Raw genomic sequence first — 16,197 nt, 5'->3', positions numbered from 1 at the left:
TGCAGTATGTAATTATAAAGTTTTACACTGACGCTCAGTTTAAAATACAGGGTTTTGATACAGGGTTTAAGAACAATCACTTTTTGCTGATGTTTGCAGATGCTTTCAATGATCATAGTTTGTGGTGATGCTACTGCTTTTGGGTAATGATATCCTTCCTCATAGAACAGGTAAAAAAAACAAAAACAAAGCAATAAATCAATAGTGATGCCATCAAAACAAGAAAGTAAACATATTTAATATGTTCCCACTGATGTAATGTTGCAACTGTGATTAGCTGGTGATTGGTGATGAAGGTTCGGTTATTTATTTATTTCCGCTAACCATTCCAGACTGTGATTACAGATGGTTGTGATGACACAAGCTCTTCCTGCTGCAGCGTGAATCTCCCCCCCACCCCCCGCCACTCTGACCTCAAGGCTGAGGCTGAGACAGTGTCCATGTGAGACTTTGCACCACCACACTGTCTGCAGTCTGACAAAAACAAGGAAATCACTGCAGCGCGGTTACCCTCTGCATACTCTCAGTTCTGATTGGCCTGCAAACATGTCAGTGAAGCACTCAAACATGTTCGCTACTGTCCTGGTTTCAAAAAGAGGGTTATATCCGCTTATTGTTTGGTGACACAGGCATGAGCACAAATAGTCAATTTTCCAATGGAAAAACAAGAGCTGCCTCTTTCTCACACCCTTCCAATGCTGTAATCTGCTCCTGTTTTTTATGCATAATGAGACATTGAGCACTGAGGCATGTACAAAAAGATGAGGCTCAACAAACACAAGGGTTTTAAATGGACTTGGTAATTACAGGCACGTCTGATGCAAAACATCAACAATGGGTGCACGTTTACTCAATCTGCCCACAGGATTTCAGACTTCCTAAACAATAAAAAGAACAACGTTACCAAGAAATGTCTTTGCTTTAATATCCCACCCTGGTGGGCCAGGCCAGTTTCTTGGAAAAGCAAAGGAAGTTCTCAGCCAGGTCATCTGAATCAGAGCCTTGAGATGTGTGCTGCAGTGTGGGGGGGTTGATGGCGTCAGGAAGCACAGTTAAGTTGGTACACACCCTGTATAAAAGCCTGGTTGGAAAGAAGTTGAAAAGGCGTCCTGCAGGTCATTTCTGGGAAGCAGAGTTGACACTGTGGCAGGGACGGATGGGAGTGAGCGCAGAGGTAATTGACGGGTTTTCCTGGTTTTGTGACACGGACAGCCTCAACTCCAGTGTAGTACAGGGCTTTGTCACAAGGTTCCACTACGCACCACTTCCTCCACAGCTACTGCAGACAGGCTGAGATGAGTCAGCAACAACCTGAGTCACACTCCTGTTTTACTGCAGCTTCCAGACACCTTGTGCTGTGAGCTTTTTACGGTCAACTGTAAATATTTGGCAAAGTTAAAAAAAATAATAAAAAAACTGTGATGTCCATCTTTTAAATATTAACAAATGTCTATTATTGTCTATTCGACCCATTTTCAAATGAGCTCACACTTTCTTATCAGCTCCACACATCACACTCTCTGTGTTTCTCTGAATAGTGTTTGGATCTTGCACGGCACAGGGACATTCAAGCATTGCAAGCAGGAAGTGATTTGTTTTCTGTGAAGACAGACAAGGCAACAGCAACATTGCACTCGTATAGTAAGGTAAAAAGCAGTAAAAACCCTGTCGTCAGCAGTTTGACAGAATAAACAACTCTTGCCCCACTCATTCCTGCTCTGCCGCTGTATACACACAAATGCTACCTCAGTCAGGTACTGCGAGACAAAGCCTGTTTCCAGATCAAGGACACAGAAAATGATAACTTTGTTTCTGCTCATGAAATCCAGAGGCAGTATAACAACATCATGTCACACTGCCCTGTGCACTGTTACAAGAACTAAACAAAGCCATCAGTCATGTGATCAGTAAAACTTGTGCTTTTCCTGCTGAAGCATGTCAAAGGGGCCCATTGGTAAGCTGGCAGCAAAACCAGTCTCAGCTGCCACTTGTTGATTTATGTACTTGAAAACATATTCTAATTAAAATATATTTGTGCAGCGTTGACTTTTATTTGCAAAAATAAGACCTCATCAACCTGGAGTTGATGTGTTGAAGTGGGACGACCACACTGACCTCTCCTTTCTTTACTGTCATGGACTGCCTGCGTGGCGTGATCTCTTCATTAATACTCGACAGGAAGTTCTGTGAGATACGCAGGGCATCCTGTAGCAGGGGATAATCTGGGTGGCTGGAGGGTGTGTGTTTGAGAAGGTCCTGGAATAAAAACAAAATTATGAAAAATTAAATTCCCCAAACTCTCAGGGAAGATAAAATATATCTCCAGATTGTTGCCAGGCGATGTGACTTACGTGCAGAACAAGTGTGCTGCGCATCACTCGGTCCACAGGTTTGTAGAGAAGAGCTGTGGAGGAGGAAGAGTCAGTTGAACAGGCAGAATGTCAGCTCTTACTTTTAGTGTATATTGATTCATGTGGAGGCTGGAAATTCATTTCACTCACTACTTACTTTCCAGTGAATTTTTAGCTGGCTGCTCTTTGCAGTCTTTTGTGCTTTTGACCTTGAGATTCTAGCAGGAAGATAACAACAGAGGGAATTGTGAGAAAAGATATACTGTCATTAACTCACAGCAACTGCCCCACGGTGCAATTAACACAATCAGCACCACTGTAAAAAGCTGCGTGGCTCTTTGCACTGCTGAAAAAAACTGCTCAGTCATCACTTGTCCCGGGCAGCTGTACAACATCAAACAATCGCCTGCTGCAGTCCTGCTGTGCGTGGCATGATTTCATACCTCAGATATCTGTGCAAACTGAGTGTTAGCCTGGCAACACTTGTCCGCCGTCTCCACAGCAACCTTATAGTTATCCACAAAGGCCCGGTACACTCCGAGCTGGCTGGCCTACAGCAGACAAGAAGACAGCAGCGGTTAGATTTATTCCAAAAACTGCTAAGATAGATTTTATTAGGGCCAAGAATTTAACTGGGTTTGCTGTGCTTAGCTTCAAGCATGAGCTGGCACAGTTATGCAGAAGGAATTAATACAATTTAGTGAAATATGATGTTGATGACTCACATCACTACACATAAATCCATGTATTGAATGTATACTCTATTGATGTATAGAGTGTTTTTTATACTCCAGCTGCACTGAGGTAGCTCTTATTGAGCGACCTTCTATAGAGCGTTTTGTTCTCCTTTATACTGCCTGTCCTGTGGCGTAGTAAGGCTTTTATCTGGCCGGGAGATGACTCCAAGCAGTCTACTCATGTGTGCACGGCAAGATTCACCAAGTATTACTAACAGCCAAAGACTCCCTCCTTTTCTTTAACCCTAAAAGTCTCCCTTCTTCTCAGCTATCATTAATGATCAAGGCATGGCATTTGACGACTGCTATAATTAGTTTCTGAAAGTTACCATCTTGACAAATGTTGGTCTGTTTGATCAAAAACCAACATGCAATTTGACACAGTGAGGTTTGATGTTATTTGATGCTGGGTGTTCTTATCCAAAGGAGGGTTTAAAACAGCTGAAGGAGTAGCCTCACTGTACACAGCGGAATGTGGTTGACTTCTTAAAACTTTTAATGCAGTTAAGCAAAGGTAAAAGTAAAAAAAAATTTCATTCAAATCAACTCATCGGATTCTGTGTATAATGTGGTTTGTTTGCCTGGCGTGATGCTGCTGTTTTCAAGTTAGGTCAAAAGAAGTGGTAAAACTGGTTTGTTAGCTCTGAAATGTTGTCATGACATGTTTTCTTACAAATTAACACCTTGAACATATTCAAGCTACTGTATATTACCATAACACAATTTAATATTTAATGTTAATGAGGCATTTCATTTATGGTGGGGTTTATGTCACAAAACAGTTATTCACAAACACTCAACTGCAACTGACGACAGGCTGAAGTTCAAACCGAACATCATAATGAGGAAGAAATGTGATTTAAGTGACTCTGAATGTGGGTTGGTTGTTGGTGATAGACAAGCTGGTCTGAATATTTCAGAAACTGATGATGTAGTGGGATTTTCACGCACAACCGTTGCTGGTGTTTAAGAGAATGGTGCAACAATATGTTAGAGAGCAAACAGTTAACCAAGTAACCACTCTTTAAAAAACGAAATATGCAAAAGATCATCTCTGAATGCACAACATGTCAAACCTTGAAGTAAATGGGTTACAGCAGAGAAAGACCATATCTGTGCCATTCGTGACATGTTATTAAGAGTCAGCTGTACCTAATAAAGTGGCCTGTGAGTATACAACATGAAACTTTTTGCTTAATTAACTGCCCTGATTAAGAAAAACAAACAAATATCATCTTTGTACCAGTTTTTGGAAGAGGTCGCCCACACACTGCTGGTGGCTCCATTTCTGCACTCGGGGTAGCAGGGCATCATAGAAGTCCTTGTGGATCTCATGAAGCTCTGATACTTTGAAGAAGATGGTCTCTATCTGCTGAATGGTCAGCATTGGTTGGGAGGTTGTGGCGGCAGCCTTCAGAGGCTTCATGGGCTGGACGAATAAATGAAGAATATCATTAATCTTCAACAGAAAACCCATGGCAATGAGATGAAACAATAACACAGTTTAAATACTGTTTTAATGAGGTAGCTAAACACTACCTTACAATGTAATGTCACAGAAACACAAGAGAGAAAACTGGCTTAGTAGTCTGTTTTCATTACATAACAAGTTACAGTAGAAAAGCACAAGTGTAAATAATCAAATAAATTACATTTAGCTTCCACAGTTTGGACTGAACGGGAAAGGGAGACCATATAACTCGCTAGCTTCTCTACACTGGCTCCTCGTACAGTTTAGAATTCAATTTAAAATTGTCCTCTACCAGACCAACACTATGTTGAATTCAGCAAAGTTGTGTTGTACTACATATTAATAAAGGGGGGTTATTTTGAAACTATGAAAACGTATTGTACATTCACAAAGTGATACAGCAATGGAAATATCAGCTGACTAATTTAGCTCAAATTAGCGACAAGTTCAAGTAAGTCTAGGGAAGTAGCATGGTAGTGCTAAGGAAGTAGCATTCTTCTTACAAAAGTAAAAGTTAATACCTTAGTTTGTTCAATGTTTTTTAATTTATATAATTTATTATTATATGTACACATTTATTTTGTATCTCATCCATATATTTTACTTTAATATTAAGCTGAAAGGCTGCTATAACACAAACATTTTGTGTGAACTTGTAAGAAGTTGTGCATACTATGAGTAGGGCCTCCAGGTGGCTGAGGTAGGTCTCCTCACTGGCCAGGATTCCTGACAAAACCCACTTTCTCATCTCCAGTCCCTTCTCTTGGTCCAAGTCCACCTGACACAAACATCGTTCAAGGAGAAAACAATTGGGAAACAAGAAGAGAAGACAGGTTGAATAATTTGATTTATCTTGAATAATAACCCCCTCACACACCTCTGCTCTGCAAGATGAGCCCCTGGGTGCAGATATTATTGTTGTTGGTTGTTGGGACAGAGCAGATCTGATTAAACTCTGTGGGAGTTTCAGATTCCAGGAGGCTTGCACTGCAGACTCCTAACATTCTAACATTCTTTCTAGTAAAGGTGTTGTTTCTCCTAAACAGGTCAAATCCATCAGTCATCCCCGCAAAGGCTATCATGTCATGTGTAAGATATTCACTGGAGGCTGGAGGGGCAGTATTGGGCTCTCCCATTATATTAACCAGATAAAGAAAGCAGTGTGACTGAGGCTTTGAAGATCATCAAGTGTGTACATCATGGCAGGGAATACCACAGCTAGACCAGAGGGGGAGGGGAGCGAGTTCTCTTTTTAACATCTGTTTGCCCACACAATGTTTGCTATCCAGTGTTTTTCAGCAGACAGATGCCCTGCGTCACTGTAACACTGCCATCTGGTCGCTGTATCAGGGTGTCTCGGCAGGACTGGCTTTTTAATGCCTTGCTGAAGGGCATATATTCTGTTGTTTTTCCCCAAAGGTACATTCCATTGATTTTACACATTTTAGCTTATTCATCATGAAGAGGACCACTAAGCGAGTGAAACCAATTGTACAACATCGAGAGAACATGTGTCAAACTCAAGGCCCAGGGGCCAGATGTGTTCCCCCACATCATTTTATGTGGCCCACGAGTGATTAATTGGTCTTCAAAATCTGGGTTAAAATAGGTCTATGCTGCTTTAAGCCAAGAGTTGACCATAAACTACATTTCCCACAATGCATGGCGATCGCATTACCCAAAAAGTGACGGCATCCCATGCATCCAACATGCGACGAGTGAAATTGATATTGAGGCTGTGATCACAGCAAAATCTGTTCACAAAAGCCACAACCAAAACCGATGAGGCAGTGAAAGCTAGCTTTATTGTGGCTGAAGAAATCACCCGTGCTTCAAAGTCTTTTTCTGAGAGTGTGTTTTTGAAGCAGTGCATGCTGAAGGTGTGTGAGCAGGTCTGCCCCGACCAGATTTGTCAAGAAACACCATCGCGGCCTGGGTTACATCTATAATGCATAATATTTGTAACTTGAATAAGTAATAAATACAGAAAGTTATTTTGCAATATGTTACGTTGTAGTTACCTTTATTTTACATTATATGTGGTGACATTTAGTTACGTGTATTCTGTATGACAGTTGCATCTGGCCCTTTGAGGGTAACCATCATGCTGATGGTGGCCCTCAGTGAAAATGAGTTTGACACCCCTGGTCTAGAGGAAACTTGGGGACATCTATTCAACTTTCTTGTTAGGGCTTTTAAGAAAGAATTCCCATTTTCCTGTTTAACTGCCCTATGTTGGGTGGTGGAGGTAACATTAATATTATCTTTTAAAACACATTTTAAAGTGTACAACAAATTGGTCAGAATGGGACACAGTGAGAGAAAAATAAATTGAAACCCTCAGAATAAGGTCAGACAAACAACAAACAAGCAAGACCACAAAGATAAATCTGAACAAAACAAAGCAAAGAAACGGGAAAAAAAAGAAACACTGGAAATCTGAAAAACCACCAGAAAATTGTATATATCCTGTCTTGAACTTGATATAAAGTTGATTGAACTGTCCAACTCATCAATTGAGTCTCTGTATCATTTTAACTAAATGCTGAACTGTGAATATCTTATTCATCTTGTGTGCATGTGTCTGTGAGTGTCTTATGATCAACGCATTAATGATTTTTCCCTTTGCTTTTGCTTTCTAGGTGCACATATGGTTGCTAGTGTGCTTTTGTTCTGCTGTCCAAAACTGTTGAAAACCAATAAACCATGTTGCATCAAGGGGAAATCTAACGTTTTGGAACTGAGGGCTATTTTGGCTTTCATTTTGACTATTCCTTTTACACTATGTTTGCAATCTTAAATTTACTAATTAATCCCTTGAGACTTTGATGGAAATGTTCATTATTTGCTTTTTTTATAGCTTATAAACAATCCAGATGAGAAGAATGGTTGCTTCCACATTACATTTGACATAAATTGCCTCCTCCGAGGTTTTACAGAAAATCTTGTGGTTCATTTAATTGAACAAAACAAATAAATGTTTTAGAGCTTCCAAGTTTGCGTCCTTGTTTGCACATGCAGCAACACACCACAGGATAAGAGCAAGTAGCATAACCTCATGGTGTCAAGGAAGCACACGGTTTATGGCAAACATGGGTGTAATTATGTGAAACCATAACAGTAAGACTGCCATTAGTTTGACTCAATGAATGAGGAACGATATTAAGGCAGACAAGTGTCATACAACACCGGCACACAGACACAGGCACTATAATTACAAATAGCCCTAGCTAGTGTTGAATGGTGCAAATAGAAAACAGTAAAGGACAATGCAGCAGAGAGAGAAAAAAGAAGCAGCAGTGGCACTAAGAGCACAGACAAACAATAAAGGCGTCAGACGTGTTGACTAGGAGTCAAGACAGAAGTTTTACCGACAGTGTGGATTCCAGAGAGCCTGAGGACTGGGTGTCTCGGCTACTCCGGCTTTTGGAGCGGAGCCGCGGAGAGGAGGACGGAGATCCAGTGTAGGACAGAGGGTCGTGGCGAGGCTGATGCTCCTCTGACTGCTCCAGGTCATATCTATATGACAGAGGGGTCTCGTTGTAGGAAGCCTCTGTGGAAAACAGCCGAACAAAGGACAATAGTCACATCGTGTGTTATTAAACCGTTAAATGATGTTCTAACCACTGAGACATGCAGCAAATTGAGACATCTTCCTCTCTTGGTATACTAATGATGGGCCATGGCACTTTAAGTGGCTATAACATCCTAATAAATGTTGATCCATCAAAACCATCATTTTATATAACATTATGTTGTGTTGAATTATATCAAACAGTTTGATTTACTACCTTCAAGTAGTAAAAACTCACACACAAAAGAGTCAATAACTACTACTTTAAAGGCCCAGTATGTAAAAATGAGTGACATCTATAGTGAGACTGCAGATCATCCGTCTCTTTTCCAAACTTTAAGTGCATTAGCCTTCACCTACTAGAAAGGATGGTGTTCTGCTTCATTTGCATAGTATACTTTTGATTCAAAACATGAAATACTGTACATTCTCTGCCTGGTTTGTCCAGTGAATTCTACACATACACCAACATCCTTATAGATGGTATATTAATTTTTATACAAAAGATACTAAATGTTACTCACTCTACCTTTAAGACAAAGAGTGCAACCTAATATTGTTATCTCCTGACAGGATTTCAATAGATGAATTGCTGAGAAATTGAGAGGATGTCCAACAGCAGAGGTCATAAAACATACAGTATGTGGTCGTTTCCTGTCAATTGTCTTTCAATTAAATCAGATAATGCTGTTTAACCTGTGACTCACGTAAATCGACAAGACACATCATGTGCCAGGCACTGAGTGGCCAAGCAAGTTGGGAAGTCTGTGAAAACAGCACGTGTGTTCTGCTCCTGCCTGCTGTGTTGCACACACACTGACTCCCCAGTAAGCTTAGTTTAATGACTGATCAAACAGGTCTCTGAATGAAAGGGTCTCTTTCACTTTTCCCACCAATAAAAGATGTAAAATAGGTATAAACAGGGTTCTTTCTGAGACTCAAAGACAAGGATTTGCTCCAAACAGTGGAAAAACAAGTGTAATAAGTGACATGTACTATATGTTGTGCTCGTCATCCTTGTGATATGGGACTTTGAGTGTCTTTTTAGAGTCCTGTAATTACTGTGTCAGGTGCTACTGACTCACTGGGAACTTATTATTATCATCGTTATCATCAAGAATGTGGCAGTTAAATGATGCACAATAGAGTTGTCATTCGACAAGTTAAGTAATGTGGAGGCAGGTAGGTCTATAAAAAAAAGAAAAAGTAGGCTTCAAAACCGGTTCATCTCAGTTTTCCGACAACAGGAAAGAGAGGATTCCGGACATGAAGGGATGATAAAACCGCTTTCTCTATATTTTCATCGATAAACAAAAGAAAATATGGGGAAAATGCTTGAATTCTCAGTAATAAAACCAAAAGAGTTTAGGGTGCTTAAATAAAGCTTACCTAACTCCTCTTACCTTGCGAAACCATGATTTTCACATATGGTTAAGGCAACAAAGGATCTTTTATTTTAGCATTCAACAGCATTAAAAGGAACCTGATAATAGTGATACAACCATAGCTGCATACCTTTTGGTGTTTGATATTATTCTCTACCTTTGGTTGGTTAAACAGAAACAACATTTATAAGTTACAGCATTCATCTGAAAACAGGCTCTGTCAAGCTAAACTATCTTTGTCTGTAGGCTTTTAGAACATGTGCAGATTCAAACTAGGGCTGCAACCATAATCCATGAAGTGATTATCAATTACTGAATTAATCACAAACTATTTTGATCATTGATTCATTGGTTTGAGGGTTGTTGTTTTTTCAACAAGCTCTCTATTTCAACATCTTAAATGTGAATATTTTCTGGTTTCTTTGTTTCATATAATTAAGAAATCACTAAAAGTGAATAATTTTGAATAATTACCTAGTGTCAAATTACCTTTGATTGATTGATTGCTCACAACAGGTGGAGGTTAACCATTTTAACTACATTATAAATGAGCGCCAGTGCCACAATGTTTCTGACTTTGGAGAAGGTCAGAATGAAGGCTAAAGGGAGGCTGATATGTCATATGTCAAAATATATAAACATGGAGCAAGAGTGTGCAAGACCTTTTTTCCATTCTATAAACTGAACAACTAATAATCATTTAATGCAGACCATTTACATTTATAAATCAAAATAAGAAAGCATATATATTTCCAAACATCTAAATAATATAGTGAATTGCAATTATTTTGGTCAGGATAACAATGACTCATGATTCATATTGTCCCATGCCTAGTCAGCACTAGTTTTTACAAGTTTCCATCCAAACAAGCTGTAACAATAGGACTCAAACACACACTGGGGCTCAGCAGAGGCAGAGAGCTGAATTGACTGCTTTAGGGAAGAGATTACTCCAGGCCAAACAGCTTCTGAGCACCGGGGGAAGTCCATGTGAAAGGCCACACTGTGCTCCAGTGAGATTATACATCAGGCCCAGCACTGGGTGAATAACACATCCTCTCATGGGCAGCAGTTTCAGCGCCGCAAACTATCTCCTTCCAAGGGAAAAGAAGTAGCAAGGGCTTAGAAAATCACTATAAACAAGAGTAAACAATTCAAAAAGGAGGATTAAAAAGAATCATTGCAAAGTCTTCCATGCTGAGTCACCTGCGTCTCCCTTAAATACATGACACTCACTTGGCCATAGCAGTGTGAGAAAGAGGACATCGCAATAGATGCACACAGTGTGTGCGCCGTTGTTGTAGTGATCACATGAACCTCGCTGCTGAGGAAGTGTCCAGGCAGGTCTGTCGGGAAAATTCAGCAATTCATCTGCTTTAGAGCGGAAACAGGCTTTCTGCACAAGGTCATCCTTTCACAAACAGCTCCCTCTCTCTCACTCCCGACACTCCCAACACACCATCATCCATAGTCACCTATGCTGTCATAGTTACATACCACATAACCCTGAAAGGAATTTAGAACTAAATGGAAGGATTGTAAACTGTCTGTAAATCATCTGTAGCTCAACATGCATTTTGTTTGTTAAGATCTGTTTCCACTCTGCTGACTTTTCTCCACCACTCTTTTCTGTGAAACCTTTTGTTTGCCCTGATTGTGAAACACTTTGACGGCCTTTTATAAAATGAGCAGAGCAAATAAACCTGAGAAAAGGTTGCCCTTTAAAATGTCAAATGACCTGCAAATGCCCAAGTCTAGTCATGCAACACAGAGGAACATAACTTATCTTGTTATCTAACCCTTATCTCCAACACCGTATTTCTATTCCTTTTTAATATGAATAATGTTAATGTTAACCTGCTGTTATACAGGGACACACTTTCTAAAAATAACAATTCACTGTGACCCACTTCACAATATCAATTATGATATAATATAACTTTTCCATTTCTGTGACTAAAATATCAATTTAATTAAGAAATGAGCCATGTGTTCATCTTATTGTTTAAGCTTATGTGTAAGACTGGTGGAAACCCCAGCTAATTTATTTGGTGACCCAAAACTAATGACCTGTGTCCTTCGACTGTTTGCTCAGTGACGTGTCTCTCACTCTCAGGCTCTGACAGTGAATGGTGAAGGAACTACCCACCACACTTCCATAACAATGTCATTCCTATTATGAACCAGAACTCCTCAATGATTGTTGTCTTCTCTGCTCATATGGTTCAGCTGTTTGTCAGTGAGTAACATGTACATGTACATTAGGTGATGTAAGGAAGAGCGAGGGAAATGCTTGTTGTCTGTAAACACCAGAGAAGCTTGAGCAGGGAAAATCCCAATAGAGCAGCCCTTTCTGAAATACTCAGAGCAGCCTGTCTGCCACCAACAACCACTGCACCTTTAAAAAGGTCACTTTAATAATATTTCTTCCTCAGTAAATGCATTGAGTAGCTGCAATGTGATATTTTGTGTTGCACAGGTGTTCCTAATAAAGCGACGGAAATAAAGTAAAAGTGATGAACTGTGTTTCAATTCTAATTTCCACACAGTAAAGAATCACAGAGGAGGGTGACCAAGTCGTTTTGGCCTTTCAACAATCAGTCCTTCACGTCCAAAACCCTAATTCCAGCATCTTAAAATGCCTTCAACTTTCCCACAGACGGCTCATAAATATATTCTAATAACATTATATAAGACTGCTGAGCCCAGCAACTTCTGTGTGTGGAGCCAAGCTGATTTTTTTCTGTAATCCTGTGTTACTTCAGATTTTTAAGAATTTCATTTGAGTGTATTACCACATGCCACGGTCTCATAGAGATCCGACTATTGCGAATGATCAAAAACACCTTCTTTACACAAAAAAAACAAAAACAGAACACAGCATCTTTGCTTTCCCACACTTCCACCCTGAATGCTGCATCTTAAGATAGAGCTCAAGGATAAACAACTGGCTCTCCAGTCCTGCTTCTGGAGAATAATCAGTCATCGTGAAACACTTTTCCTTCCTGAGGACCCAAGAACAATCACAGCCGTTTTATAAAGGGGGTCATGTTAGATGACCTACTGATGACAAAGCAAAGATGCATTCAAGGCCCTAATCCTAATCCAGAGAGAGCGATGGCAGATGTGCAGTGCCACAGCATCAATCATGTGATCTTACTTCCCTACACAAGACAAAACACACAGCACCAAAACAGAAGGACACTCTATTTTAATGTCATTTTTATTTGTTTTATTTTTTTATTTTTTTTTAAGTACTGTCACCAAGTAGCATTATTATAAAAGCACTGAATGTCATATTCAGGTATTCAGTTAAGTTGAACGATGGGTTTGCTGTTGGTTCTGGAATAAATTCAATCAATGTAGCTGATCACTATAAATTATATGATGCCAATTTGAATGTTTTTCTTTTTTCTACTGTGATAAGACACAACACTTTCTAAACTGACTCCTGTGCCTGCACTGCACTGATGCATTTTAAATGGAAAAGGTCATCAAAAAGCTTATCTTTGTCAAATAAACATAGGGATGAAAAAAATGTCTTCTGGAAACAACCATCCAACCAGTTCCCAAAAATCCAACAGTATAGAGGTCTATAGATTCATCAAGGGCTGGGACTCAAATAGCAGCATCCATAAGTTCCCATTTCACCAGTGGGAAATGGCACAATGTTGCCCGCTCTCACACAGTCATTGATCACCGATCATGGATTTAAATAGCTCAAGGGGAACTTGTTTTCAAAATGCTCGGACAGAGAGAAATAATCAGAGGCCACTTATTGTTCCCCTACAGTGAACATATTGACCATCTACACAAAGATCACTCAGCTGATAGACAGAAGTTAGATCACAAACTCCCAAAATAAACCCCCGCATTGCAAATGTGCTGATTGATCCAGCATCGAAAAGGCTGGAAGTGAGATTTAAGCATCTATAATTTACCAGACAGGGGAAAAGGCACAATGAAGGACAGCCTCTCTGTCACCTCTCTAATGGCTCTATAGATCTGGAGAGGAAAGTTGCACATTTGGAATACAAGCAGCACAAGATGCCAATGTGTTAAAAGCTTAGCACCACTTTATGGCTCCAACAAATAGATTCTCCTCCAGATGGGGCAGTCACTGGGGAAACAGTGCTGGCAAAGCCAGAGAAAACAGAGGGAATACAGTTGAAGGGGTCAGAGTCAATTTTACTTTACTGTGGGCCTGGCAGTTTTCTTCACATTATCTGAGCTGGGAATCGAACCCTTAACCCTCCCAATAAAAGCTCTACTTTCTGAGCCAACATCCTTCCTCAGACATACGATCACAAGTGAACAGCGTTAAGACTGTTCACACCTGGCATTAAAATGCATCCTGGATGTGTCTCCTGTGACCATGTGAGATCAGAAGTGGCTTCATCCATATTCTATTCAAATCCACAATGATGCCTTCATGTCTGTGAAAGTGTATGGAGTTCCCCTTTAACCCATGGCACTTTTAGACTGGCTGTGTGGGCAAACTAAAATTGTTCACCAACACATCATCATCACATACAGGCTCATCTGAAGTGTCTACTCGGAGGCTGGTGAAACCTCTGAGGCCCACCACCAGCACACCTGCAGCACCAGCACCACCAGCACCCGTCTCTGATCTGCTGTAGAGCAGCCTGAAATTAGTGCCAGTCACTGAGCAGTGTTGGTCAGAAGGGGCTGCTCCGCCCGGCACACCTACTAATCAGAGTGTATTGAAATAGCTCATGGTGGTCACCCTACTGCTTGTAATGTGCTGCATAACAGAGGAAATCAAAGCACAATAATTGTTCCAGTCTGTGAAAACAAACAGACACTATAACACAGCTTTGTGGCTGCAGAGAGAAATGTTTAAGCCTTATTATTGGGATTGTATCTAGTAATTATTCTTAAAAGCCTATAAAGTATCTTGGAGTGTGGCCAGTCTTTCAACTATGTAGTTTTTATTGTGAACATTTTTAGGCAAATGATTGCTCACTTTTAATAACGTAAGCAGCCACATGAATCACAGCAGCAGTCATACCTCCTGGTATGATCAAATATTTATTTGCATGCTTGGAGAGAATTCAATATTTGTGGACAGACCTCACCCGATGTGCTTTAATGTCAGTGGCTAACATGTAATCTGCCTAGTAACACGTGTTTTACAGCACACGTTTGCATTTAGTGGGTTGAGGCTACTGGTGTACACTGAATCATTCATTCATTCATTCATTCATTCTTTTTACCACTTCATCCTCCACATGAAGGTTGCGTGCAGCTGGAGCCAATCCCAGCTGACATGAGGAGAACATGCAAATTCCACACAGAAACACTTGGTTGAACCGAGATCTGAACCAGTGACCTTCTTGCTGTGTGGCAACCATATTAGCCACTGGATCACTGTGTGGCCTTCAGTGTGGGCCACATCACTCATGCCAAATTTAGAAATTAGCTTTGGTCTGCTCAACTACAAACAGTGTTATCTTCATGTAAACACAAATAACAGCTTAACAAACTGCTTTGCCACTGGAGTTTTGACCAGCATTTAAAAATGATGGAAATGATGACCCCCCAATTCTTTTGTATTATTTGATAACAAATAATACAAAAGAATTGCCTAATTTCAGTTAACAGTCATTGAAAACACTAAAAGGTCCGTCTTTCCAATCTGAAGTATTTCAATAAAAATAATGTATAAACTTCATATAAATACACGTAACAGGTCATCAAAAAACTAGAAACAAAAAAAAAAAGTTCTGGTTAAGAAAGTAAAGGAGTTTGTAATAATTGGTAATAAATAAATAAAAATTGCTGAAAAAAAAGGTAAATTGTGATCTGCTCCAATAAACAAGTAATTGGCTATCTCTAGTTGTTACTAAGCAACCTGTGAGCTGCTGTGATGACTGACATAAAACAACAAAAACAAACAACAAAAAAAACTCAAAGCTGCTTTGCTGCTTGTTGTGTGTGTGGAATAATAATAATAAAAAAAAAAACTAGTCTGTGTGCATCCAAGCCTTCCCTACCTGATTCAGGATCTTCATCGGGATAATGGAGGGTTCAAAGCTTATGTCAAAGTGTACAAAGACCTATTTGACCCAAGTGGTGCTCTGTGAGATTTGATTTATATCCGTGTAACCGCATCACAGATACTGTATTTGTGTGTCTTAAAGACTGCATGTGAACAACCCCTTCATCTGCCTCCCTGTCAAATCCACTACATCAAAAAACACTGGACTGGCCCTTTAAATGGCTGAATGGAGCCAAATATCAGATTCACTTGTCATTGTCCACTCATGCGGACTTTAACTTTCTAACTAAAACAAACTCTGCTGTCCAGTGACACAACAACATGCAACACAGGTCGGGCTGGTGTGTGAGAGGTGAGCTCATACAACACTTAACATTTCATTAACGCATACACAGACACACACACTACACAACAAGCAGCTGAGGCATTCCATAAACACTTGGCCTGCCAGCCAGCAGCACAGAGGGCCCTTTGAGAGGAACCAGGGCGGGGAGCTGAGACTGCAGGAGCAGAGGATGAGGCAGAGCACGAGGGAGGATCACTAAGCTGAGGGAAGCCTGCAAGCTCATAAACATACCAGAGATTGTTTTTTCCTATTATGGTTTATCTATGGAAACGTGTATGTCAAGTCTGTGGATAAATGAAGGAGCTATTAGG

General features: G+C 40.2%; 1 protein-coding gene across 1 annotated transcript in view; it reads right to left on the bottom strand.

Annotated features, from left to right (window-relative positions):
- Window positions 1-16,197, bottom strand: part of LOC310924703 (breakpoint cluster region protein) — a 51,558-nt gene that overhangs the window by 17,378 nt on the left and 17,983 nt on the right. Inside the window, exons 2-8 of the mRNA XM_083886507.1 lie at window positions 7,931-8,112; window positions 5,233-5,337; window positions 4,332-4,517; window positions 2,795-2,902; window positions 2,509-2,569; window positions 2,352-2,404; window positions 2,116-2,256 (exon numbers count right to left, since the gene is read on the bottom strand). Coding sequence (XP_083742633.1) covers window positions 2,116-2,256; window positions 2,352-2,404; window positions 2,509-2,569; window positions 2,795-2,902; window positions 4,332-4,517; window positions 5,233-5,337; window positions 7,931-8,112 — 836 coding nt within the window. The remainder of the gene's footprint in view (window positions 1-2,115; window positions 2,257-2,351; window positions 2,405-2,508; window positions 2,570-2,794; window positions 2,903-4,331; window positions 4,518-5,232; window positions 5,338-7,930; window positions 8,113-16,197) is intronic.

This window comes from Microchirus variegatus (assembly GCF_963457635.1).
Source record: "Microchirus variegatus genome assembly, chromosome: 3".
Classification (NCBI taxonomy): domain Eukaryota; kingdom Metazoa; phylum Chordata; class Actinopteri; order Pleuronectiformes; family Soleidae; genus Microchirus; species Microchirus variegatus.
The sequence above is the reverse complement of the archived record's forward strand: the minus strand, read 5'-3'. Positions and strand labels throughout refer to the sequence as shown.